Raw genomic sequence first — 25129 nt, 5'->3', positions numbered from 1 at the left:
AAATTTAAACTGATATTTCTTAATGACACACTACAGCAAAAGATATAAATAACTTTTTTTGTGTGTGTGTGTGACATTATATATATATAAAAAAGTGAAAATAAAATCAAAACCACCTAACCAATACATGATTCTCAAAGGATACTTATTTATATATGTTTTTATTTTACATATTTTTTTAAATAATTAAAAAAGTATAAATAATTTAAAATCAAATACAATAAAAAAAAATTAGAAAAAAAAAAAAAAAAAAAATCACTGACTATTTATTTTAAAAGAAATTAATACTTTTCTTCAGCAAGGATGCATTAAATTGATCAAAAGTGACAAAGATATTTGTAGTGTTTACAAAAATTTATATTTCAAATAAATGCTGCTCTTTTGAACTTTCTATTCATCAAAGAATCCTGAAAAATATTAAGCAGCACATCTGTTTTCAACATTGATAAAAATAAATGTGAATAAATGTTTCTTGAGCAGCAAATCAGCATTTTAGAATGATTTCTGAAGGATCATGTGACACTGAAGACTGGAAAGATAAAGATGCTGAAAATTCAGCTTTGATCACAGGAATAAATTACATTAAAAAAAAAATTACATTTTAAAATTTTAAATTGTAATAATATTTCACAATATTGCTGTTTTTACTGTATTTTTGATGAAATAAATTCAGCCTTGGTAAAATTAAGAGACTTCATTCAAAAACATAAAAAAAAATCTTACCGAGCACAAAAATTTGACCGGTAGTGTATGAATTGCAGAAATAGATGAAAATAAATAATTCATTACCTATTACATTTTTAACTAAATAAAATACATACATTCTAAATAAAATAAAGGTTCCATGGCTCTGAAGTTTAAAACGTTTGAGTGTAGGGGGAAAACTAAATAAACAGAAACAGCTTATTTGATTGACATCCACATGCGAGCCAATCAGATTGCGATCCGCCCACATGTCCCAATCCTCACCAGCTTTGATGGTGTATGTGTGTTTTCTTGCCTGGAGGTGCTGCTGTGCCGTCGCTGTGATTGTGTGAGTTCCTCCAGCAGCAGGATGGAGCTGTGAAACACTCTTCCACTCTTCCTCACCATCCTCTGCCTCATCGCAGTCAGAGAGCTCCACTCACGCACGAATCGCACAACCTGACACACACACACACACACAGATGTGTTTCAAGAAATCTGATGAAATAGTACTTGAAGAACCCGTCACACACACACACACACCTGTCTCCTGTTCTCACTGTGATTGAATTCTGGTGGCAGTTCCTCCCAGTTCTGCAGTCTGATATCCAAGGGAATGAAGTTACAGTGGAGCGGGAGGCCGTCCTGTAGAGAGAGAAACACACACACACACACACACAAAGCGATGCATCAAACTCTGTTAAAAGCAACCATATATTGAATATTTACAATTTATTATTCTGTTGATGATATAAAATTAACCAACACTGTGAATATTGTGAGCTATTTTAACTGTTTCCTCAAGACTGTGCTAGTGGACTAGTTTCGGGCCCAGCACCTGTGGGCCAATATTGTTTAGAAATTTGATTTCTGTGAATCAGTTCTTTCAAACTGCTAGATTCAATGAATTGGTGCAAAATGATTCAGTGATTCATTTGAGTCTTCACTCTAAAGTGTTCACAGAAACCTCTGTGGGGCATCTGACCTGTTTTAAAATGTTTTAGTAAAAACGTATGTAAGCACAGTATTATGTTGTAGCACAAAAATAAAAATGATTCAATAAGTCAATAAATAAGGAAAATGCCCAACAAATTTTTTATTGAACATTTTGATCTCAATCAAGGTAATTTATAAATATAAAAAGTGATGTATTGATGTATGCTGATGAAAAGGGTTTGGAAAAAATGAATATTCTAATAAAACAGTTTTACAGTTGTAAGTTACTTTTAGACTGAAAAATATTACTACACTATACCACAAATCTAATACCTATTATTATTATGCAGTCAGTACAGTACAGTTAGAGAATCTAAAATAATTTCAACATGGCCGTTTCTTTAAGTGAGAAATGACGAATATGAAGAAACACCTAAAGGCTGTCGCTCAAGGTTATGATGACAGCAAGCTGTGGTCGACCTATTGGAGATGTTCGTTAAAGAGCTGCCAATCACAAATACGGCCCTTATAGGCACTGGTCCAGTTCTCATACACCAGCTGGACCGCCATCCCCCAACGTCTGTCCACAGGGAACCACTCGGCCCTTTAGAAAATATTACATTTCCAGCCTACGGCAGGCCTCTTTTCCAGCTCTTCCTCTGCCTTCTTACTAAACTCCACCATTCATCACTGCTCAGCTGAAATCGCCTCAGGAAAAGCTCTTATTAAAAACGAACCCGGATAATATTTCTCAATCAAAGTCAATTAGGGGCCCCCTGCTTATATCTGCTTCCATTTAATACAGTTGGAGAGAACTATAAGAATTCCCAGTGTTACGCTGTACAAACGAGGACTGTGAGATTTCAACACTTTATTTGCCCTCAGATTAACACTGGAAACTCTGGCCATCCAAGCGTGTGTTCAGGACTCTGGATCAAGTTAATATTTAAGGCTGTTTTCACACTAGAGCTACTGGTGCGGATCTGAGTGAGTTCAGTATGAAAGAAATCCAGATGAATTCACAGAAGCGTTTCTGACAATAAATTGTACAATAAATACATTTTTATGCCTTGCATACTTAAAGGTGCAATAGGAGATTCTCTACAGAAGCATTTTTTGTTATACTGGTTGAAAGTCTCCTCTTATCCTGGTAGCAATCATTATGTTAAACAGTCTAAATGTATTTTTATAAATCGATATCGTTTGTTGAAGGAGTAGTTCATCCAATCTTTATATTCGGTCTGAATGCAACAACCTACCTAATCAAAACAACAAGCCTATGCTGTGTTCGCAGCATAACTGTTGTAAATAAGGAATGGCAACCCGTGACATTCTAACCGGAGCTGTTCAGTCAGACTCAGACATTTGGTTTTCTAGGACATTTGGTTGTAAAATCTGCAAAATTATAGCTGAAATTTTTGTAAAAAGCACGGAACGGCTCCGATATGTTGAGCGAGTTATTAATTTAATTAATATTTTATTTCAGCTTTATTTCAATTAACAGAAAAGTTTTAAGGGTTTTAGTTTGTCTGCATGAAAGGCAAAACATCCAAAACATCCTGCACACTATCAATTTTCCAGCTGTTTCAAGGCACAAATATTTACAAATATTCACAAATTATTTAATGCCTGAGTCTCATACTCATCCAGGCCACTCCATGAACCTACAGTTATTGTTGCAAACATAATTTACATTGCTTTTAAGAATAATCACACAAATTTTGGGAAAATGATAACCTTTTGTGTGTAAATAATAAAAACTTTCTTTTATCAGTTTTGTTTTGATAAACATGACACAATATCATGTAGCATTAATGTTACAAGAAAAGAGTTTTTACTCATATAAAAGCACAGTTTTGTGAGCATTAGTGGAATTGGAGGTGTCAGAATAAATTGTCATTGTTGTTGTCAGTGATTCTGGTCAATCGTGAATTAGCTGTCGTCATCAGAGATTGTGCAGCCGCCCTGGAGAAACGACAAGACTGTAATCAGCCGTCTACTCACAAATCACTCTCGCTGTACATTGATAACATGCACTGCTTCAAGTCAGATGCAGCTCGGTCTGCGCTGTACCACATGAAGTCAAACACACCTTATAAATTAGCTGTGCTCAGATGGTGTGCCCATGCTCTGCCAATTAATTATGCATTAACGTTTTAAATTATTCACATTCGTTAAGAAAACTGGGGGGGCACAAATTATTTCTAGGGAGAAATAAGTGACATAGTGCCAGGCCTGCCCCCACGTCTAGGAACCCCTCTAGTCTAGTGTCCTGGGTATGTGCCTGGTAGATCCTCCTGTCAACCCTCATGACAAAGGGCATCTCAAGAATGGCACTCCAGTGGTTCAAGTCTTACCTCTCAGGTAGGTCCTTCAGGGTGTCTTGGAGGGGTGAGGACTCTATTGCAGCTTTCATTGGCCAAGGACCGCCTTAAGAAGACGGTTGACTGACATGTAACGCAACCAATCACAGTTCATTTTGTTCCGCGTCATGTTTAGGGGAGTGAAAATGTAACGTCGATGTCCTTACAATAACAGACCGGCGTGCATCTAATAAATTCATTCAAGAACGTTGTGCAAGTTTACAATGGAGCTGCGAACGTGACTAGTTGATCCTGGAAGGCGCTCATTGTCATAGTTGTAAACACAACAGAGTTCTTCTTTCACAATGGGGTTTGGCATCACGGCATTTGTTTCCAGGTGGACTGTTAAAGAACACGACATACACATCACCCGGACATCCGGTAGAATTCAACCAACCAGATGACGACTTTGAAAATCCTGAAGGGTTTCCAGTTAAGTGTGCCATATGCATCAGACGTTCAGCCAACGGTCTGTGGGCATGATGTCCGAGGCAGAGACTAGGTAAGTCACAACATCTAGCTACTGGGGTGCCTCAGGGCTCAGAGCTTGGACCACTTCTCTTCTCCATCTACATGTCATCACTAGGATCTGTCATTCAGAAACATGGCTTTTCCTATCACTGCTATACTGATGACACACAACTGTACCTCTCATTCCATCCAGGTGATCCAATGGTAGCTGCTCACAAACTTAGCCTGCCTGACAGACATTTTTGACTGGATGAAGGACAATCACCTTCAACTCAACCTTGAAAAGACAGAACTGCTTGTGTTCTCGGCCTAGCGACCTGAAAAATCCGTCCCGTGCCCGCCTGCTCCCGCAAAAAAATATGTTATCTTGTCCCGCTCCCATCCGCAACATTCATGTTTTGTCCGGCTCCCGCATGCAAAATCCCGCATAAAAGTAGCCTACATAGATTTTTGTCAGTACATCCATGAAATTTACATGAAATATTAAGTTATGTGTTGCCACAACACCGAATAAACGCTCCCACAATAAAATATTTGTTATTAAAGCATCAACATTCACAAACCACAGTTTTAACAGAAAAGCAAGCTGCTGCGTGCATGGTTTGGTATGGCAGAATGTGCGCAAAGAGCGCTCCCTTTATAATGACTAAAAAGCTGACATCTCAGTTCATCATGATCTCACAAAGCTCTGTTATAACACAATGAATATATGAACAATGAATCTTTCATAATGTCTACACTTCGTGTGTTATAATAGTAGGATTTGTGAGCACGCAAATTTCAGTACTGCATAAAAACTCCGGCGTTTTGAGTGGTGAGAGGATTCTAATACAAACCCAAACATAAAATCAACTGATATGTCTGTGATTGGCTACATTGCTCAACTCTGCAAACACGTGTTATAAATAGAATCTTGCATATCCTCGTGACTGTAAATCGTTTTTATTTTATATTAGTTGTTCTTGTTGCTTTTGTGCAATATATGAATAACAATTTATTAGTTTTTAGATATTTTATGTTTAGATATTTCTATTTTGCGGGAGTCCCGCAAATCATTTTATTCTCTCGCAACCCGCACACGAGCGCCAGCGCCCACGTGCGCCCATCAAATCTTGTCACGTGCCGCACTCTGTTGCGTTGGGTCCCGCGGGAGTGCAGGTCTCTATCTCAGCCAACCCAACACTTTATCATAACTTCTCCATTCAGTTAGGTTCGTCAACCATAACTCCTTCCAGGACAGCCAGGAACCTTGGAGTTGACGACCAATTAAACTTCATAGACCACATTGCTAGAATCGTCCAGTCCTGCAGATTTGACTTATACAGCCACGGAAAAACACGATATATTCTCTATTCATTTTAACCAATAAAAACTTGATTGCAACTATCAGTTTCTATGGTTATTTTAATAACAAATATCGAGAGTACATCATTGTAATGCGTGAGCACAAAACTCTCAGCTTCACTTAACGCTGGGTTCTTTGTGAAGCAAGGTTATCTTTACCTCACAACCAAAAACACACTTCTTTGGGGACATTGTTGATTTTGTGAAGTCCTGTGACCTGTGTAGCGCTGCCGACGACTTCCATAAAGCCGAACGCGCGTTGATGGGCATGCTCTTGCTCTCTCAGGTCGACGTGTGTGCGCGCCCTTCCGGGAGAAGTGCCAATACAAGGAATTCCGCCCCCGTTTACGTCAACCCCCCGAAGTTTGTGAGGATTTGGAAGAGTATTTTTAGCACAGAAATACTCCGTCATACGTCCAACTCGTGTTTTGAAACTTTGACCATGTTTAGCATGACAATCAAACTCTTTAACCGTGCAACTCAGTCAAAATGCATGAAATAGCATTATACCCCCCCTTTAAGTTGTATGTACAACAAAGTTATTGAAAATTGTTAATGTTTTGGAAATAAATCTGTTATTTGAATTTCAGTTTCATTTTTTATTTTTGTTTAAAATATTGTGATACGTATTGTACCGTGAACCCAGTATCGCGATATGTATCGAAATGTGAGCTGAGTATATTGTTACACCCCTAATGCTCGCGAATTACAAAACAAGGAAGTGCCACTAAATTAGATGCTTTACTGCAATATTCATGAGGTTTGAGAGCAAAATCATTGAGAATATATCATGAATATTCAATATACTTCAGCTCTAGGGGTGTTTGGTTTTATAGTCCTCTGTACCTTGTCGTAGATGTAGATCCTGTCTGTGTTTTTGCTGGCACAGAACTTCAGACAGTCGTACACGCGAACAGAGTCGTCCGACTCCTTTTGAGAGTGATCTTCATTAGCTATCAGAGAAAGAGAGGGAGGGAGACATGATGAGAAAGTCGGAATAACTAATAGAAGGAGGAAAAAAAGAGAAGAGGGCAATAAGAGGACGAGAAGAGCGGATGATCATTATGCTCTGTACCGACGACTGATAAAGGTCAGGTGGAGCGCAGCAGAAACGAGCGCTCTAACGACGCTAACGAACACTATATTCACCAGGTACAGAGTGACCTGAAACGATCCTGCTGTTCCAAGAAATCGGATTTGTCCAGATTTCGTCCCACAGAGCCGTTCTACATTCATTTGGGTCAGGCTTGCTGTAAAGGCGCCCCATGAGGCTTAGTTACCAGAAACCTACTGTGGACTAAAATAGCCAAGCCGTCGCCGGCTGGCCAATCACACCATGTTATTAAAGAGCCATTATGCGTACTGTATGCTGGTGGGAAGCAAGAATTGTGTGTGTGTGTGTGTGTGTGTGGTACCGTAAAGGTGGGTGTTGAGACAAACCCAGCAGTGTCTGAAAATTGCACTCTTTATAAGAAAGGTGAATGCACGTCGATTGTCTAGCTTTAAAATGGCCTGTTATTATCCGTATTTCATATAGCCGTTCTCTTAGCTGCAGTGACGCAACTGTGAAATTGTTCTTAGAAGGTATTTTTGTCATCGAGGGCTGATACTTGTTCTTAAAGCGTAATGGAAAATGCAGCAGGAGATATTTCACAGAATGTCCAAGCTGCTACTTAGGTTCTTTAATATTCAATTTACAGTAAATAAATAAATACTATCTATCTATCTATCTATCTATCTATCTATCTGTCTGTCTGTCTGTCTTATATATATATATATATATATTTTTTTTTTTTTTTTATTTATCATATTGTAAAACTATATATGTATATGTGATAGGGGTGTATATGTATAGGGGTGAATTATTCCTTTAACATCTTAGCAACAAGTACTGAAAGTGACATCAGTGTGTTTGGAACAGACCTGGATTACTACTAGAGAGTGTTTGTGGAGTTAATTCGTCACTTTGTTCCATTTCTTGAGATACATCCAGGTGCGTTTCCGCCACATCCTGATTGGCCCGTTGGCTTGGACGTGCATGTAGAGTTTGTGGGGTGCTGGGGGTGGTTGGTTCACTTTCGTGGTCTGAATCGGAGATGCAGATGGTAGTGAGCGATGTGGACGAGGAGGATGAGGGGTGGTCCGGTAATGAGGAAGGTGGGCTGAGAGCTAACAGAGAGAGAGAGAGAGAGAGAGAGAGAGAGAGAGAGAGAGAGAGAGAGAGAGAGAGAGAGAGAGAGAGAGAGAGAAATATAGAGGATGAGTTGCATTGATGGAGTCAATCTTGGCCCACTGTCGTAAACAACAGTCATAATAAGCCGATTAACCACATTTTATGACATAAAACTAGTCTGGTTAAACTGATACTTCACCCAAAAATTAAAACTCAGGACAGAATTCAAAAGTTCTCTTTTTGGGAGCGTTTGAACGACCAAATGTTCCTATTATCTCGCAAACCATTCCTTTTACTTTGGGCCTTTGGCTGATGAGTTCATGAACAGAGAGGGGCGTCACAGTTCTCCTCAGTCGTCTGATGTGAAGGACATGAACACGCGCCGACGTTAACGTCGAGCACACTGAGTGAGGAACAGATGCTGTCTGTTTTGCGTTTGACTGATTTCCTTCCCTCAGACCAGCAGTTTCACATCTCTCTGCCATATGGCGCCACGGGACACGGCGGGAAAAAAATACGATCTACATTTAAAACCTCCCTTGTGCCCTTCCATCTCAGAAAAGCATCTTTATGATGTCGAGGCGCTGAAATGCATTATCTGTCTCGTAGCTGTTGTCTCACCGTCTCCCCAAGGGGACGATCTTCAAAAACGTGACAGGACGCTTCGTCCATAATGACGAAGTTTTGATGCAGTTTATTTGGATCTGCGAGGCTGTGGAGGAGTTTGATAATTGCGATTGTCTTCCTTCGAGGCCGCTAATGAATTTCCACACCTCTGATTCGCTCATTTGCCTTCTTTTTTCGGATTCTATCGCTCCTTTTTCACACCATCCCCTCCGAGCTTTGCGTTACCCTTTCTTTCTTTCTCGCCCTCTCCTTCTCACTCTCGCTCTCACTGAAAGGTCTCGTATGGATCTTCTAAAATGTCAGCTGAATTTGTGAGAAGCTGAATAAAAGCTTCACTGCTGTGCTGTCTCTTAACGAGCGGGCTTGCAGAAAGAAAGCCAGACACTAGCAGAAAACAACTCCCGCTGCGTATCTGAACCCTTATCACTGTCTGGAGTGCTCTAAGGTTCCACCTTTGTGTCCGCAGATCTGTAACAGTCCAGGACGGAAGGATAAAAAGCCCTGTATTCGTAAACTCACCGCATTCATTCGGAAAAACTAAATGCAGAAAGGTTGTTCAAAAGTGCAAATGATCACACTGAGGACTGCTGTGAATAATATGCAGATCATGCTCCGTTTTCAAAACATGAAAGTGGATGATATTTGGACGAGTTGTGTAAATTGGGGCAATTTACCTTGACGCCAGATTTATGACCACATATCTGTAAAAGCCAAGGCCAAACAGGTAAAAAGTACTGTATTCGTAAACGTTCGCCTTCTTGGTTTCATTTTTTCTCTATCAAATGGAAGGGAAAAAAGGTTTACTAAAGGTCTAAATGAATAAACTGATGGGACTGGATGGGATTTTTATGAGGACAGCAGTACATGAAAGAATATTTTTCTGCAAATTTAGAACATTTGTGATCATATAACAAGGCGAACGGTTAATTGCCTTAAAAAACAAAAATAAATTAATTAATTATATATATATTTCTGCAAACTTGTGACTGCAGATCTATAAAAGTACAGGGCAAACAGCTAAATGCCACTTCACTATAGTCTAAAAATACAAAGAAGAAAGAAAGAAAGGTTTACCAAACATCCAAAGGCCAAGCTGATGCATGATGGGAGGTTTCAGAGGACTACAGTGAATGATATGCAGAACATACTGAAAAGTCTGAAAGCATAAACACCTCAATATATGCACTTTTTTTTGCCAATGACAGTATTTAGATCAATATTCCTGGTGTCTGATTTTACGAGTCTGAAAGTTGCCTTGCTTCTCTCAGAAAACAAATCTTGAGTGAAGTCTTGACATACCGTCGCTGTCGTTTTCAAATCACAGCCTTTCACTCGTGCTTTGATGGGTGTGTGTTGAGTTGACAGAGACACAGCGCACCACATGTTTGTTTTATGCTTCAAATTAAGCAGATAGTCACAGAGAATCAGATATTTGCTGCAAATGATTGATCTATGATGATGTGGTGTCAGAGTTGGGTCTGTTTCTGTGTGTGCAAGCAATTGCTGTGAGAGTGAGGAAGTGAGTGTTTAATTATTCATACGAGTCAATGTTTTTAATATTTTTAATAGGGTTGTTAACTATAACGATTGTGATTAATTCAAAATCCTTAAGGCATTAAAACAATTTAATGCAAATAAATTCCTGAAGCATGTGAAATTGCGTCATTAATGTAATTTACGTCACGCAGTTAGATGATCTTAGAAGTCGAGAGCATCTACAATGGTGCAAGCACCTGTAACCCTGGTAGGCGGAAATTTTTATTCAAACCCTTTACTAGATATATAATACAGATATAATTCATATTTATAGGCTTTACACAGTTGTTAATTTACCATAAAGATCTGCATAGTAACACCCTAGCAACCGCATAGCAACGTGTTAAAGCTATTTAGAACACCTTAACAACTTAGACAATGCCTTGACATTATGGTGGTGAGTTTTGCATGGCATCAATCACATTTTTGTTAAAAACATCTAGTGTAATATAATATAATATAATATAATATAAATTATACATTTCTGCAAACTTGTGATTGCAGATCTATAAAAGTACAAGGCAAACAGCTAAATGCCACTTCACTATAGTCTAAAAATACAAAATAATGATGATAATAATAATAATAATAATAATAATAATAATAATAAAAATAATACTAACTTACAATAATAATAAAATGCACATATTTTGTAAAAAAAATAAAAATAAATCTAGTTGTAGATGCAGTTTTTATAAAAGAAAAATCATATTAATGAGGAAAAAAGAGAAAGATTATAACATGTTTAAAATATATACATTTTAGAATTTTTTTTTTTTTCTATTTTTCTATTTTTAAAATGTATCCATTTTAAAATTATTATTATTTTTAAATACACCTTAGCAACACCTTGGCATGGTATCATTCGTATTTTTCTATAAAAATCTAGTTATAGATGCAGTATTTAGAGGAGAACAATTTTATTAATGAAAAAAGAGAAAGATTATAATAGAGAAAATATAAATACTAATAAATAATATATATTTATGTATTTAAAATATATAATTTTTTTAAATGTATGTTTTTTTTTATACATTTATATATTTTTAAAATATGCAAATTTTAAGTTTCTAGTCCCCTTTCACTTTCATTAAATGATACAAGAGCAGCGAGAACGTTGCTAAACGTCTCTTTTTGTTCCATGAAAGAAAAAGTCATGCAGGTTAGGATTGGCATGAGGGTGAATAAATCATCACAATTTTCTCTTTTAGCTTTAAAGAACAAATAAAACCTATAATAAACAGTGTGTTTTAAGTGTATTTGTGTGCAGATTGTGGCTTTCAAACACACACACAGATGTACGCATGTAATAAGACAGCAGCAGCTGGCCTGGTATGTGCTTATATCTCTGTGTTTGATTTTGCATCACCAGACTGTTGTCAGAGGACAGGCTGACGATCCGATCGATGGCATTGGAGTTGATGGCGAAAACAAAGCTTATGAAGATTTCACAAACTTTTCCAGCGGTGACGCTGAATGAAAGCGGCATTCTTGATTTGACAGGTGCCAAAATCCATTCCGCCTCACCGTGGCCGTGATAATGAATCATTTTCAATCTGATCTATTCCTGTCGTTCACCGCACACACCTCCTCTTTTGTCTTCAAAACATTTTTGCCTGTTGTTCTTTCGCATTTGGATTCTCTCGTAACTTCTGCAACAGAGGGGAAGAAGGTTTCGACATCGCTTTACTAAGGATCAGGGCCTTGGATCAGTCGTCCCTTTATAAAGCTGATCAAATACAAAGGGGTCCAAAAGTCTGAGACCAAACTGAAAATCTGGGGTTCAAAATCTAATTTAAACCTGGAAATAAACAACGTTTTAGGATTTGAGTGCTGCTGTCACTAACACAAAAGAAGAATACAAATTCTAAGATATTCTTAAACTTCCAAAATAGTTGAACTTCTCATTAAAACTATTATGCTGACAATGAAACTCGCCACCATAATTCTAGAACGTTGCTAAGCAGTTGCTAAGGTGTTCAGAATAGTTTTAGCATATTGTGGTTTCTAGGGTGCTGTGGGTGTTTGCCAGGGATGTTGCTATTTGGTCTCTAAGGAGTTCAAAGAGGTTGCCAGGTCATTGCTATGAGGTTGCTAGGGGTGATAGCTTATTGACCCAATTAAAAAGAGGTCACCAGCAAGTTAAATAATGGCTCGAGTCTCTCCTTGTGATTTTCGTCAGGTGTAAAAATCTAACAAGTCTGAACATTATCAACTCAACTTTCCTCAACAAGCCACAAGATTTGAGACATTATCCATGTCTGTATCATGAACGGTGGGGAATGAGTTAAGCACATAAGTTTGCTCAAATACAGGATGCTGCTTTGATATGTTGATGGTCCATGTAAAATAAAACTGACTAATGTAAACACATATGGACATGATTTGTGTGTAGATAATATCACCTTTCTGCACATTTCGTGGACTTTCACACATCTCACAGCGTAGCAGCAGTCCGCTGTTGGAGAACGTACATGCTGAACAGTTCCACTTCTGATTGTGGCGTGGAGCCTGCAGTCCCGCCGAGAGTCTGAGGGGGGTGCACAAGGGCGACAGGGAGCTCTTCTTACCCCCGCGTCGTGACAAGGGGCTAACCTGCCTAAAGCGCTTCACCTGCGGGGAAAAATCCTCTGCCTGGTCAGCCTGCAAATCAGAACTCTGGATCTCCAGTGTCTGAACAGGCTCCTCCTCCTTTGATAATTGGGGGAGAGGAGATCCTTCGGAGGGTGAATCCCCAGATCGTTTCCTCTTCTTTTCTTTGTTCACAGAGGGGGAAAAGAATGATCGGATGTCGTGCTGCTTGTCCCTTTCAAACTGTGGTAGATAGGAAGAAAAGTACAAAAAGAACGCTTTTTGTGACACACAAAAGTGAAACTTCATCTAATGACAGCAAAGTGATGAAACCACAGACAGTTCTGAAAGAAAAGAGGTTCAGGTTTCCACGATTGGAAGATGGGAAGCCTAGTCATGTTTAGGGGTGTCAAAAGTACCAGTTCTGTCACTAACAATGTCGATTCAATCAAAAAAGATAGCGATAATGGAAACAATGAATTTTGCAGCACATTGTTTTAGTGTCATTTGTGAATTTTCATGAATATATTTGAACTTTTGCATATAGCATATTCATTTTTGCTGTGCAAATGTGACAACACATTTTAGTCACGTTTTACGTTTAATTTGTGGCCATGAAAATTTTACGTACGTGAGAAAAGAAAATTCCATCTTTGTCATCCTCAGAGTCACCCTTCATGGTCTCGCTTGGCGTCCATGCCTGAGCAAAGTTCAGAAAGTCCCATTTCTCTTGGTCTCCCACCTCAGCGTTCAAATACTCTTTCTTTCCATTCAGAGCGCTGCCCGTAACTGTTTCCTGTCCAATATCATTTGTAAGAATCTCAGCAAATGAAAGCAAATTTTCCAAACAAGCCCTTATTTTACAAACCTTACAGTAGTTATTGTGTTGTCTCTTTATTTAGTCCCAAGACAATATATTTTGATTATTTTAAGAGTAGTTTGGCAAGTCTGGAAACTAAGTTCCCACCAATTGAAATGTGTAAATTTAAAGTAATCTATAAAAATGTTCACAAAATTACTGTGAAACTTTTTGAGTGTGTCTATGAATACTGAAGGAAACATTTTTCCTTATCTGAAGCTTAGAGACAGTTGATCTACTGTACCTTTCTGTTGAGCATGGCCCACATGACGGTGTCAAAGGTTCCTTTGGCGATGAGGTAGTGGATGTGTACGGTCGTGGTCTGCCCTATGCGATGTGCTCTGTCCTCTGCTTGTTTGATGTGTCCTGGGTTCCAGTAGAGTTCGGCAAAGACCACGTGAGATGCTGCTGTAAATGTCAAACCCTGAGAGCAAGTGGACACATGATACAGTATTACAGCAATATCTGCATGTCATCCAAAAATATGAAGTTATTAAGGTTGACATGCTTGAGAGTGTTACGAGGTTGCGTGAAGAATGAAGAACAGTGCAATGGTTATGAGATTGTGTGAAACATTACAGACGTTTTTAAGGTTGAGGTTTTACGAAGTTGCGTGAACATTAGTGTGAAGTATAAATGAACAGTTCACTGTTTACAAAGTTATGGTGTATTGAGGCTGTGTGAAGTACAGTGTTTACGATAAAAAAAAAACATATCAAGCCAAGGCACTCGAGAATTTTTAAGAAAAATATAAAAAGCCTTTATTCAATCATGGCTTAGGCATTTAAAAACAGGTAACAAGTAACTGCACACTGACGCGTTGCAGCCAATGAGCCTTCATCAGGCTTACTGGCCGCAACGAGTTAGTCGTTACTACTAATTTACTATTTTTATTTGGATTTTGTGCTTTGAACCCTGGCTAACATGGCGTCCTACAGATGGCGCAGTGAACTCATGCAGCCCTGTCAGAAGCAACTCATGCAAGAAGTAAATTTAAGAAAATGTAACATTTTGTAGTTTATTTAGTACTTGTTTGAGGTCTTTTCGCGGTTTCAATTCACATGGGTCACACTTTTCAGGTCAAAAAATATGGAAATCCATATAAATACGGAGAAAAAAAAAAGAAGAAAAAGAAAAATCACATCTCTGCTGCATATATTCACCTCTGAGACATCGGTTTACTACTGTAATCGTAGTTTGTTGTTGCACGATCATCAAACAGCAAAGTACAATCTGAATTAAATGATCATTTGCTCCTTTATCTGTTGCTGGTTTGAGTGGCACATGCACATTCGTTTAGTGAAGTTCAAACAATTTTGCGTAATGAAAATGTGCGCCTTGAATTCATTCAGTTGTGGTCAACAATCACTAAACGATCACTAAACTTTTGCCATGGTTGTATGATAAATTTATTTTTTTGAAATTCTTAATTTTATATTTCAGAAAACTGAATAAGGCAAATAGTCTGGAAACACAAATATTTTTTCATACTCCGTTTTCTTCTTTCCATACTATTCCAGACCTGGAAATGACTCAAATCAAATTCCATACTTTTCCAAACTGCGTAGGAACCCTGTAAATGTTACAAGACTGTGTGACGTATAAAAGGGGTGCATTACAATTTGTCCGAGGCTGTGATGTACAAACAGGAATATTACAATGTTTATGCTCTTAAAGTTACTATTACAAGTTTGCATTGATTATAAAGAAGTAGGGCTGCCCCCTAATAGTCGACTAACCGTTAGTCAATGAAAAGAGGCTTAAGGTGATGATATACAGGGTAGCTTTTTGAGAAATGTTGCCGGGCAGTGTTGCCGAGCAATGTTGCTTGGGCACTTTCCCATTGAGAATGAGCAACAAATTTCTATCTGGATACTTTAGATAGAAATTTATTGCCCATTCTCAATGGGAAAGTGCCCAAGCAACATTGCTCTGCAACATTGCCAGGCAACATTACTCAAAAAGTTGCCCTGTGTATCAACACCTTTAGCCGTCCAAAATTGGTATTAGTCGGTTAGTTGCAGAAAAAAAAACCTCCATAGGAAGTGGCGAAATCACGCTGTGAACAGATCGTTAACGGCAGGAAATCCAAACACTTGCCTGTTATTCATCATACATCAACCTCAACTATGGCTTATCACTAGAAATATGTGAGTAGTAGCAACTTTACAAGTCCGCTCACTCTATCGTTAACCTAGATAAATGTGCTTGGCGCATATAAGTGTTTGTGTGGAAAGCGCGCTTACTGCATGACATGGAGGCACCGGTGCAATAATCTGTGATCACGTGCATTTAACTTAAAATGCTCTGTCATTTTTGGTCATACAGATAAGAATAATTCAACATTCGAAACTGTAAATGGTTTGCTTTTATTTCTGTAAATTCACAATAACAACAAAACGTGCTTTTGTAAAATAATCAAAACAAACAGGATGCGTTTTCTGCCGTCTCGGTCTCAAGTGAACTTGAGTCACAAAAATGAACCGAAACTCAGCATATACTTGCCTTACAGACATGAGAAATATATCTATGGAAAGCTTGATATGTCTACTTTTAAATTAACCAATTCAAATCTAAAACAGATACCCTCAGATTATGTCCGTATGAAACCTATATAGGTGCGCCCACTACTGCAAAGATAACAAGTCACTTCATCTCTGCAGCCGAAAACACACAAAACACCTGTTTATCAATAAATAATTAAAATGTCTCCTTCTGTTTTTTCACGCCACATTCATAATCATTACGTTTAAGCTTTAAGTGCGTTTGAGCGTTGATTAGGCTATGTATTATATATAGGCGATTACGGGCTCATTATTATGATTTACATGGTTTATATAAATGCACAATTAGCCTACTAAATCGCTTAAATGAATGACTACTAGTCGACTAGAAAAATCTTTAGGTGAGGGTAGCCATATAAAAAAGAACAGTACAATGTATACAATGTTGAATGTTACAAGACTGTGAGACGTATAATGGGGGCATTACAATTTGTCGGATGTTGAGGTGTTATAAGGTTGTGTGAAGTGTAAATAATAAAAGACTAGGTTGACAAGGTTGTGTAAAGTCTAAAGAATAACAAAACAATGTTTACAAGTTTGAGTGTTATGTGGTTGTGTGATGTACTGTATAGAGGAATGTTAAAATGATTACAAGGTTGATTGTTATGTGGTTGATATGTACTACTATTAAGGAATGTTACAATGTTGCATGTCCAACGTACTTATAATGATTACAAGGTTGAGTGTTACAAGGTTTAATGACATGCTGTATAGAAGAATTTTACAATGTTTACGAGGTGGAGATTTTACAAGGTTATGTCAAGTATTTCAAACAGACTTACAATGATTACGAGACTGAGGTGTTATGAGCTTGCATGAAGATAAAGAAGAAAAGTCTGTTGTTTACAAAACTGGGGTATTGCAAGGTTGTGTGAAGATTTACAAAGAGCAGTACAATGTTCATGAAGCTGAGGTGTTACAACATTGTTTATATGGTTGAGTACTCAGTACCTGTCCAGCTGCCTGTATACTTAGTATGGCCACACGCGTGTCTGGATCGTTTTGAAAACGATGCACCAGTTGGATCCTCTCTGCAGATGGAACGCTGCCATCGATGCGGATATAACTAGCCTAGAAAAGAACGTGGAAAAGAGACAGTCCAATGTAAATTTTGATTTGAAACATTTTTTATTCTTCTTTTTTTTGAAGAAGAAGAAAATGAAGTGAAGAAAAAATTATTAAGAGCACCTACAGTATAAATCAAAATGCCTTCCAACTCAAAGCATTGTAAGGAGTATCAAAACCCTTCATAACTATCGATCAATGCCATATAGACTGAGTTTTGCAGATCTGTGGTTGTTCAGAGAGCATTAGCGCACTCAAGTCAAAACTTGCTGCAAAGTGACATCCAGAGTTGTCAACTTTTTAGTGCTTTTCAAGTACATTTTGGGCATTATCCTCTTCCTACCATCATCTGACAGCTGTAAAACACAGGTGAAGCAGTGTACAACACCTTTCTCTCTCTCTGCCTGGCAGAACTTCAGAACTTTTCTCACCCGTGTTAATTTTAGCTTCCTGCCTAACGTTTCTTCCCATCTCTCGCTCGGGGTGCAAGGAGCATGACAGGTGTGAGAATGTAGGGAGCGCATACGCTGCCCCGTTTGCATGCGATCACACCTGCTGGTGCGAGGCCCCCTCTTCCTTATGAGATTCATAAGCACCAATTAACGGCAGGATGGATAAAAAAGGAAGAAAATCTTCACAGTGTCTGGGATCAAACGTCTGGCCAGAGAGCAGCGAAACAAGAAAGTGAGAGAGATGGAGGAAAAGATAGGGGGCTGGGGGCCAAAAAGAAGAGGAAATTGACAAAACAAGCTCTCATTAAAACAGTGAGACATCTGTGAAGACACCGTGTCGGCAACCAGCCGTGCTCTTTAGGGTGCAAAGTGTTTTTAGCGTGCTGCTGTGTGAACAGGGACAAAAAAAGAACGGATTGTGGTAAAAGATGAATCGACAGCTCTGATGAAATGTCTGTTAGGCAACAAAAATGGATTTGTCAAGTGATGCAATGCAACTTTTGGGCTGATACGAATTAGAAGTGCACCCAAGTCTGAGTCATACCAAAGTTTATGATGGATTTGTCAGACCTGGATCACTGAGTCAGTGAGTTGAATTTGAGGACTTGATCAGCCTGATTTGTAAATGAATCATTCAGTTCTGGACCAACTGATTCAATCTAAAGATCTAAGCCAAAGAAATACTTTTGAATGGAGCAAAACTATAAAAATTTAAATAAACCATAGTTTTTATATTCATGCTGTTTTCATAATCTTATAAATTTAATTAATTTCCATGATTTTCCAGGCCTTGAAGTCACTTTTATCCTTGAAAGTTCTAGATTTTTAATTTTTTATAAATTTATATACTTTTAAATTAGTCCACATTTTTTATGAAAAAAAAAGAAAAGAAAAAAAGATCCTAAATCATTTGATCTAGTTAAAAAAAAAAAAAACACTCTAAATAATTTACAATTTTACAAATCAGACTAATCAGGTTCTCGAACTCAACTAAATTTTAATGAAGGAAATATTACTGAATCACTTGATCCAGTTCACAAAACAAGTCTGAATGATCAGTTCACAAAACAAGTCTGAATGATTCATTTCCAACTGGACTGATCTGGTTCTCGAACTCAACTCACTTTTTAACACAAGAAAAAAATATTGAATCGTTTGATCCAGTTCACAAAATCAGTCTGAATGATTCATTTAAAAATCTGACTTAGGTTCTCAAATTCGACTCACTGACTTAAAGATCCAGTGCAAAAGAATGTTTCATTCATAAATCAGACATCGTTACTCCAAGAACTCAAGATGATTTCATAAGACTGGAAATATAGTGCACGAGCCGAATGGACGATTTTTATTATACTCTTATGAATCTTTCCAAATCCTTACAATGGCACAATATTCAAAATGTCTATAATTTTGTTCATCAGAATAAAGAAAGTCACTTAGTTTTAAACAACAGGGGCAAGTAAATGATGACAGAATTGACATTTTTGCATGACATTTTTTGAAACTTTAAAGTAGTAGTTGAAATACACACACTCACCTGATTGACAGCAAGACTCTGACCCATTCTTTTGCCGTAAGAATGAACCAGTGCCCTACTGAGGGAATGTGTTAAAGCAAAGAATAAACTCTACCCAGGGAATCAACACACTCTCCTTCACCTCCTTTAGTCCTGTCAAGCCCTTTCATTCTGTTTTTTTTCTTTCACACAAACACTTTTTTCGGCCTTATCTCTCATTCAGCTCACACACACACACAAACACACACCTCTCTTTCTCTCTCTGAATGGGTCAGTGTGTGTGTGTTGGGAAGGCAGTGTGACAGGCTTTGCTGCTGCTGATTTAATGAACAGTGTTGAGGTGCTGACATACTTTTGCTTTCACTAGATTCTCAGCGCACACACACACACACACACACACACACACACACACACACACACACACCTACCTTGGCCTCGATGACAGCCTCGGTACACGCCTGCAGCATGCTGAGATGATGAGCAAAGACCAGAAACTTCAGCTGTTCGGTCTCCAACATCATCTTTATATAGTCCTTCACCGCTCCGGCCTGAGAGAGACGAAAAAAAAAGAAAAAAATAAGGATATAAAAACACATTGTGATCCAGCCAGGTAATGCCGTTTAGGAATTCCAACTAATATGACACAAAATAAATTATAAAATGGATAATTGATATACAATACCGTTCAAATGTTTGGGGTCGGTATGATTTTTTTTACATTTAAGATTCTGCTCACCAAAGCTGCATTTATTTGACCAAAACTAGTAGTAAAAACAGTAATATTGTATCATAATATTATAATATAATATTGACCATTTATAACCAAAATATAACAGTTTTCTATTATAACATATACTGCCCGGCCAAAAAAAAAAAAAAAAAAAAAAAAAAATCGCTGTCTGGATTTTAACAGGCAAACACTTAAGAATCTATGAATGGATCATTATTGCAGTGATTATTATGTTTCTAGCATGTTATATGTTTGGCAACGGTTCTTTTAACCCTTAAAAATGGAGTGTGTAGCTTTTCATTTCTTAAACAACCATACAGGAAGACACATCATGGCCATATTCCAGGATGACAATGTCAAGATTCATCAGGGTTAAAATTGTGAAAGAATGGTTCAGAGAGCATGAAGAATCATTTTCATACATGAATTGGCACCTCTGTGTCCAGACCTTAATTTCACTGAAAGTCTTTGGGATGTGCTGGAGGAGACTTTACAGAGTGCTCACCTCTTGCATTGTCAATACAAGATCTTGACCAAAAACTGATGCACCTCTTGATGGAAAAACATCACAACATTTATTTCCATCGAGAGGTGCATCAGCCTCCAGCACATCCCAAAAACTTACACTGAGGTTAAGGTCAGTGCCAATTCATGTGTGAAAATGATTCTTCATGCTCCCTCCCAACAATTCTTTCACAATTTGAGCCTGATGAATCTTGACATTGTCATCCTGGAATATGGCCATGATACATCTTAATACATGGTTGTTTAAGAAATTAAAAGCTACACACTCAATCTTTTAGGGTTAAAAGAACCGTTGCCAAACATATAACATGCTAGAAACATAAAAAATCACTGTAATAATGATCCATTCATAGATTCTTAAGTATTTGCCTATTAAAATCCAAACAGCGACTTTTTTTTTTGGCCAGACAGTGTATTTTGAAGGTAATTTATTCCTGTGATTTCCCTGTGAATTTTCAGCATCATTACTCCAGTCTTCAGCGCCAACTGATCCTTCAGGAATCATTCTAATATGATGATTTGATGCTCAAGAAACATTTACTTTTATTATCAATTCTGAAAACAGTTGTGCTGTTTAATATTTTTGTGAAAACCCTGATACATTTTATTCTTTGATAAATAGAAAGTTAAAGAATTAAAGTCAAAAGGACAGCATGTTCCATTATACATTTGTGTGTATATGAAATCCAGCACACCCTAGCAACTGCATAGCAATGCCCTGGCAATCTTCCTAGGAGCTTCTGTAAAAATCCTAGTCATTAAAGGGATAGTTCTGTCATCATTGACTCAGTTGTTCTAAACCTGTAAAAATTTTTGTTCTGCTGAACACAAAGGAAGATATTTTGAAGAATGTCTGTAAGCAGGCTGCTTTGGGGCACCATTGACTTCCATAGTAGGAAAAAAAAAAAAAAAATACTATGGAAGTCAGTGGTGCCCCAGAACTGTTCAGGTTCCCACATTCTTTAAAATATCTTCCTTTGTGTTCAACAGAACAAAAAAAATGTATACAGGTTTGGAACAACCTGAGGGTGTGTAAATGATGACAGATTTTTCATTTTTGGGTGAACTATCCCTTTAATGTAATTATTTATAAGACGTGTTTTTTTTTACAATATTGCAGTTGCCACGTTTCATAACTGCAATATGCTATGTGTGTTACTGTTATTTTACCACATTTAAAGGGGTGCTGTTTTGCCAGTTTAATCTCAAATCTCCTTTTATCCTCCTTTACCTGCTTTTCCCTCTCCAAAAAAAACATGAAACCCCTCAAAATCCCTAACTTTGAGATAAACTCGACGGCTAATGCCCGTTATGACTAGCGTATTTGTTAAATGAACAGTGTATCGAGTCATTTGCCGGAAGCCAGTCCTCTTTTCCTGAGTTTCAAAGCTGCGCTCCGGTTTCTCATTACTGAAGAGTTTTGCCTTTTTAATATCGCCTAATTGGCACCCAAAACTGTCTGTGAAGGAGCGCAAAGGCTTTTTTTTTTTACAGCTTCAAGTGTACGTGTGTGTGCGGTGGCTCCGATTCACTCATTTTCACTTGGCATAAACAGCGATTTCAAAAAGTGACACCATTCCTGACACCGCACATTTCTGCCCTGAGAGAGCGAAAGGATATCATCTCAGCGGCAAACAATAAATGAAAGAGTGAGGAGGACAAGAGCAGCAGAGACCAGAACACACTGGTTTGACAAATTAAAAAAAAAAAAAAAAAAAAAACACACACACACACACACACACACTCACGGTGGCACGTCGGGGACGCACACTGCTTTCACACATGGGCTGGTTTGATGCACACACACAGTGGAAAGCTTCATTCAAGACACACGCTGTGCTCAGGAGGACGATATAAAGTGGTTGTAGTTTGAGAAGAAAGAACGTCCAAAACTCCTGGTGGATTGCAAACGTGTTGGTAGAGTCTTCTTTTTCATGACAAAACTGTGCGAAGTCACTTTATTGTCCGAACTGTGACGTTAAAGTTCGCCCGAGTGATGCAAAAATCACAAAAAGTTACGGCAGGTCTCGCCTGGAGCTCATAAAAACACCTTGTTAAGTCTCTGAAACAGCGAGATCTGCAGGAAAAGATGTCGGGCAATCAAAAAGGTCAGCATTAAGGTCGGCTCAGCGCTGGACCGGCCCCCCTGGAGCTCGTTCCCATGGCAATGCCGCGGTGTTTGATGTGGAGAACAGAAGGGCTGGTTGCCATGGTGGTCGTTAGCGGCGATATCACGCTGTCCCTCATCGTTAGAGAGGGAACGAGAGAGAGGGAAACTCACTGCAGATGGCCGTTATTCTGATGGCATTCAGAAAAAGAGCTGAAGCTGAAATGAGGGCTGACATCCTTTTCCATTTACACAGAAACTGTAAATAACAGATCTGAGGTAGATATAGTACAAAAGATATGTTTTGTTTCAAAAGAAGGTTTGTTAAAGAAAGGCATGATATTACTTTTTAAGTGATTAGACTTATGATTTTCGCCTGATGGATGATGAATTTCATAATCTTACATTTAAGGAGGGCCCAAGCCATAGTAATGAGAATTGGGAAGAAATCTGCTTAATTGTTATAAAAACCTTTCTGGTTCTAAATCTATCCCACACTTAAAGGAGTGTTTTGAAGCCCAAAGGAACAAAAAACTCTTATACAACCCTGTAAAGATGCAAACAAATACACAGAATTCCTACAGCATCAAAATCTACAACCATTTTCGACAATTAGGGCGACGTGAAATGAGAAATAAACATCTTGAGGATTTTACACACATGCTTTACCTTGGCAACGGCAGTCTGCTTATACATGTGTGTGATGAGACTCATCACCTCCACAAACTGATTCTCACTCTCAGAGCTCATCAGTTTCTCCCACTGCTCAAAACTAGCACTCGCTTCCTGTGAGAAAGAGAGAGAGAGAAAGAGAGTGAATCCATAAAGGGCAGCACAATTAATGATATCGTAAACTGTCCTACTTTCCCTGTGTTTGGCAAAAAGCAGCAAGAAAAACAGAAAATATAGAAAGATGAAGTGTGAACGAGAGAAAGTGAGGGGTAGAGGGAGCGAGAGGAAGGAGACACAATTCCCTGAAGTTGCAGAATGACTCCTTGGGTCATGTGACCTGCCCAATTATAGCGCTACAGTGACAGCAGCAGTGGAAGATGGAAACACACCGTACCGGCGCTATAAATCTCCTGCGCGCACACACACTGAGTCCTGCTCTGCCCCTAAAACAAATGCAGATCCTCTCCGTCTCCCTTCACACAAACACTCCTGCAGTACCCGAGAGGTGCTGCCAGGGTTTGGACATCAGACTGACAGGAAGTCAAGCAGTGAATGAAGGAAACAGAGCATGTAAAAGACACACAACCATTATTCACCCCAGAGCTCTTTTATAAGCTTCACATTGTATAGCGTGGCAGTAATAATGGGGTGAGAAATGTAAATAGATAGGATAGATAGTCAGACAGAAGAATAGACAGGTAAACAGACAGACAGAAGGATAGATAGATAGATAGATATATAGATAGATAGACAGACACACAGAAGGATAGATAGATAGATAGATAGATAGACAGACAGAAGGATAGATAGTCAGACAGACAGACAGATAGACAGAAGGATAGATAGACAAACAGAAGGATAGACAGACAGAAGGATAGATAGTCAGCCAGAAGAATAGACAGATAGACAGACAGATAGATACACTATATTGCCAAAAGTTTTGGGACGCCTGCCTTTACGTGCACATGAACTTTAATGACATCCCATTCTTAATCCATAGGGTTTAATATGGAGTTGGCCCACCCTTTGTAGCTATTACAGCTTCAACTCTTCTGGGAAGGCTTTCCACAAGGTTTAGGAGTGTGTTTATGGGAATTTTTGACCATTCTTCTAGAAGCGCATTTGTGAGGTCAGGCAGTGATGTTGGCGAGAAAGCCTGGCTCGCAGTCTCCGCTCTAATTCATCCCAAAGGTGTTCTATCGGGTTGAGGTCAGGACTCTGTGCAGGCCAATCAAGTTCCTCCACACCAAACTCACTCATCCATGTCTTTATGGACCTTGCTTTGTGCACTGGTGCAGAGTCATGTTGGAACAGGAAGGAACCATCCCCAAACTGTTCCAACAAAGTTGGGAGCATGAAATTGTCCAAAATGTCTTGGTATGCTGAAGCATTAAGAGTTCCTTCCACTGGAACTAAGGGGCCAAGCCCAACCCCTGAAAAAAAACCCCACACCATAATCCCCCTCCACCAAACTTTACAATTGGCACAATGCAGTCAGGCAAGTACCGTTCTCCTGGCAACCGCCAAACCCAGACGCTTCCATTGGATTGCCAGACAGAGAAGCCTGATTTGTCACTCCAGAGAACACGTCTCCATTGCTATAGAGTCTAGTGGCTGCGTGCTTTACACCACTGCATCCACTGCATCCTTTACACTTTGCATTGCACTTGATGTAAGGCTTGGATGCAGCTGCTCGGCCATGGAAACCCATTCCATGAAGCTCTCTACGCGCTGTTCTTGAGCTAATCTGAAGGCCACGCGAAGTTTGGAGGTCTGTAGCTATTGACTCTGCAGAAAGTTGGTGACTTCTGTGCACTGTGCGCCTCAGCATGCACTGACCCCGCTCTGTGATTTTAGGTGGCCTACCACTTCGTGGCTGAGTTTCTGTTGTTCCCAATTGCTTCTACTTTGTTATGATACCACTAACAGTTGAC

At 38.7% G+C, this 25129-nt stretch overlaps 1 protein-coding gene across 1 annotated transcript in view; it reads right to left on the bottom strand.

The window, feature by feature from the left end:
* The window catches only part of zranb3 (zinc finger, RAN-binding domain containing 3), a 68312-nt gene that overhangs the window by 13090 nt on the left and 30093 nt on the right, over window positions 1-25129 (bottom strand). The window contains exons 9-18 of the mRNA XM_051910507.1: window positions 23193-23309; window positions 19590-19709; window positions 17080-17199; window positions 13809-13988; window positions 13337-13501; window positions 12540-12948; window positions 7722-7967; window positions 6645-6751; window positions 1228-1329; window positions 1001-1143 (exon numbers count right to left, since the gene is read on the bottom strand). Of these exons, the coding sequence (XP_051766467.1) occupies window positions 1001-1143; window positions 1228-1329; window positions 6645-6751; window positions 7722-7967; window positions 12540-12948; window positions 13337-13501; window positions 13809-13988; window positions 17080-17199; window positions 19590-19709; window positions 23193-23309 (1709 nt within the window). The remainder of the gene's footprint in view (window positions 1-1000; window positions 1144-1227; window positions 1330-6644; window positions 6752-7721; window positions 7968-12539; window positions 12949-13336; window positions 13502-13808; window positions 13989-17079; window positions 17200-19589; window positions 19710-23192; window positions 23310-25129) is intronic.

Source organism: Ctenopharyngodon idella, chromosome 10, assembly GCF_019924925.1.
Source record: "Ctenopharyngodon idella isolate HZGC_01 chromosome 10, HZGC01, whole genome shotgun sequence".
Taxonomy (NCBI): domain Eukaryota; kingdom Metazoa; phylum Chordata; class Actinopteri; order Cypriniformes; family Xenocyprididae; genus Ctenopharyngodon; species Ctenopharyngodon idella.
This window is presented reverse-complemented; position numbering and strand designations above follow the sequence as displayed.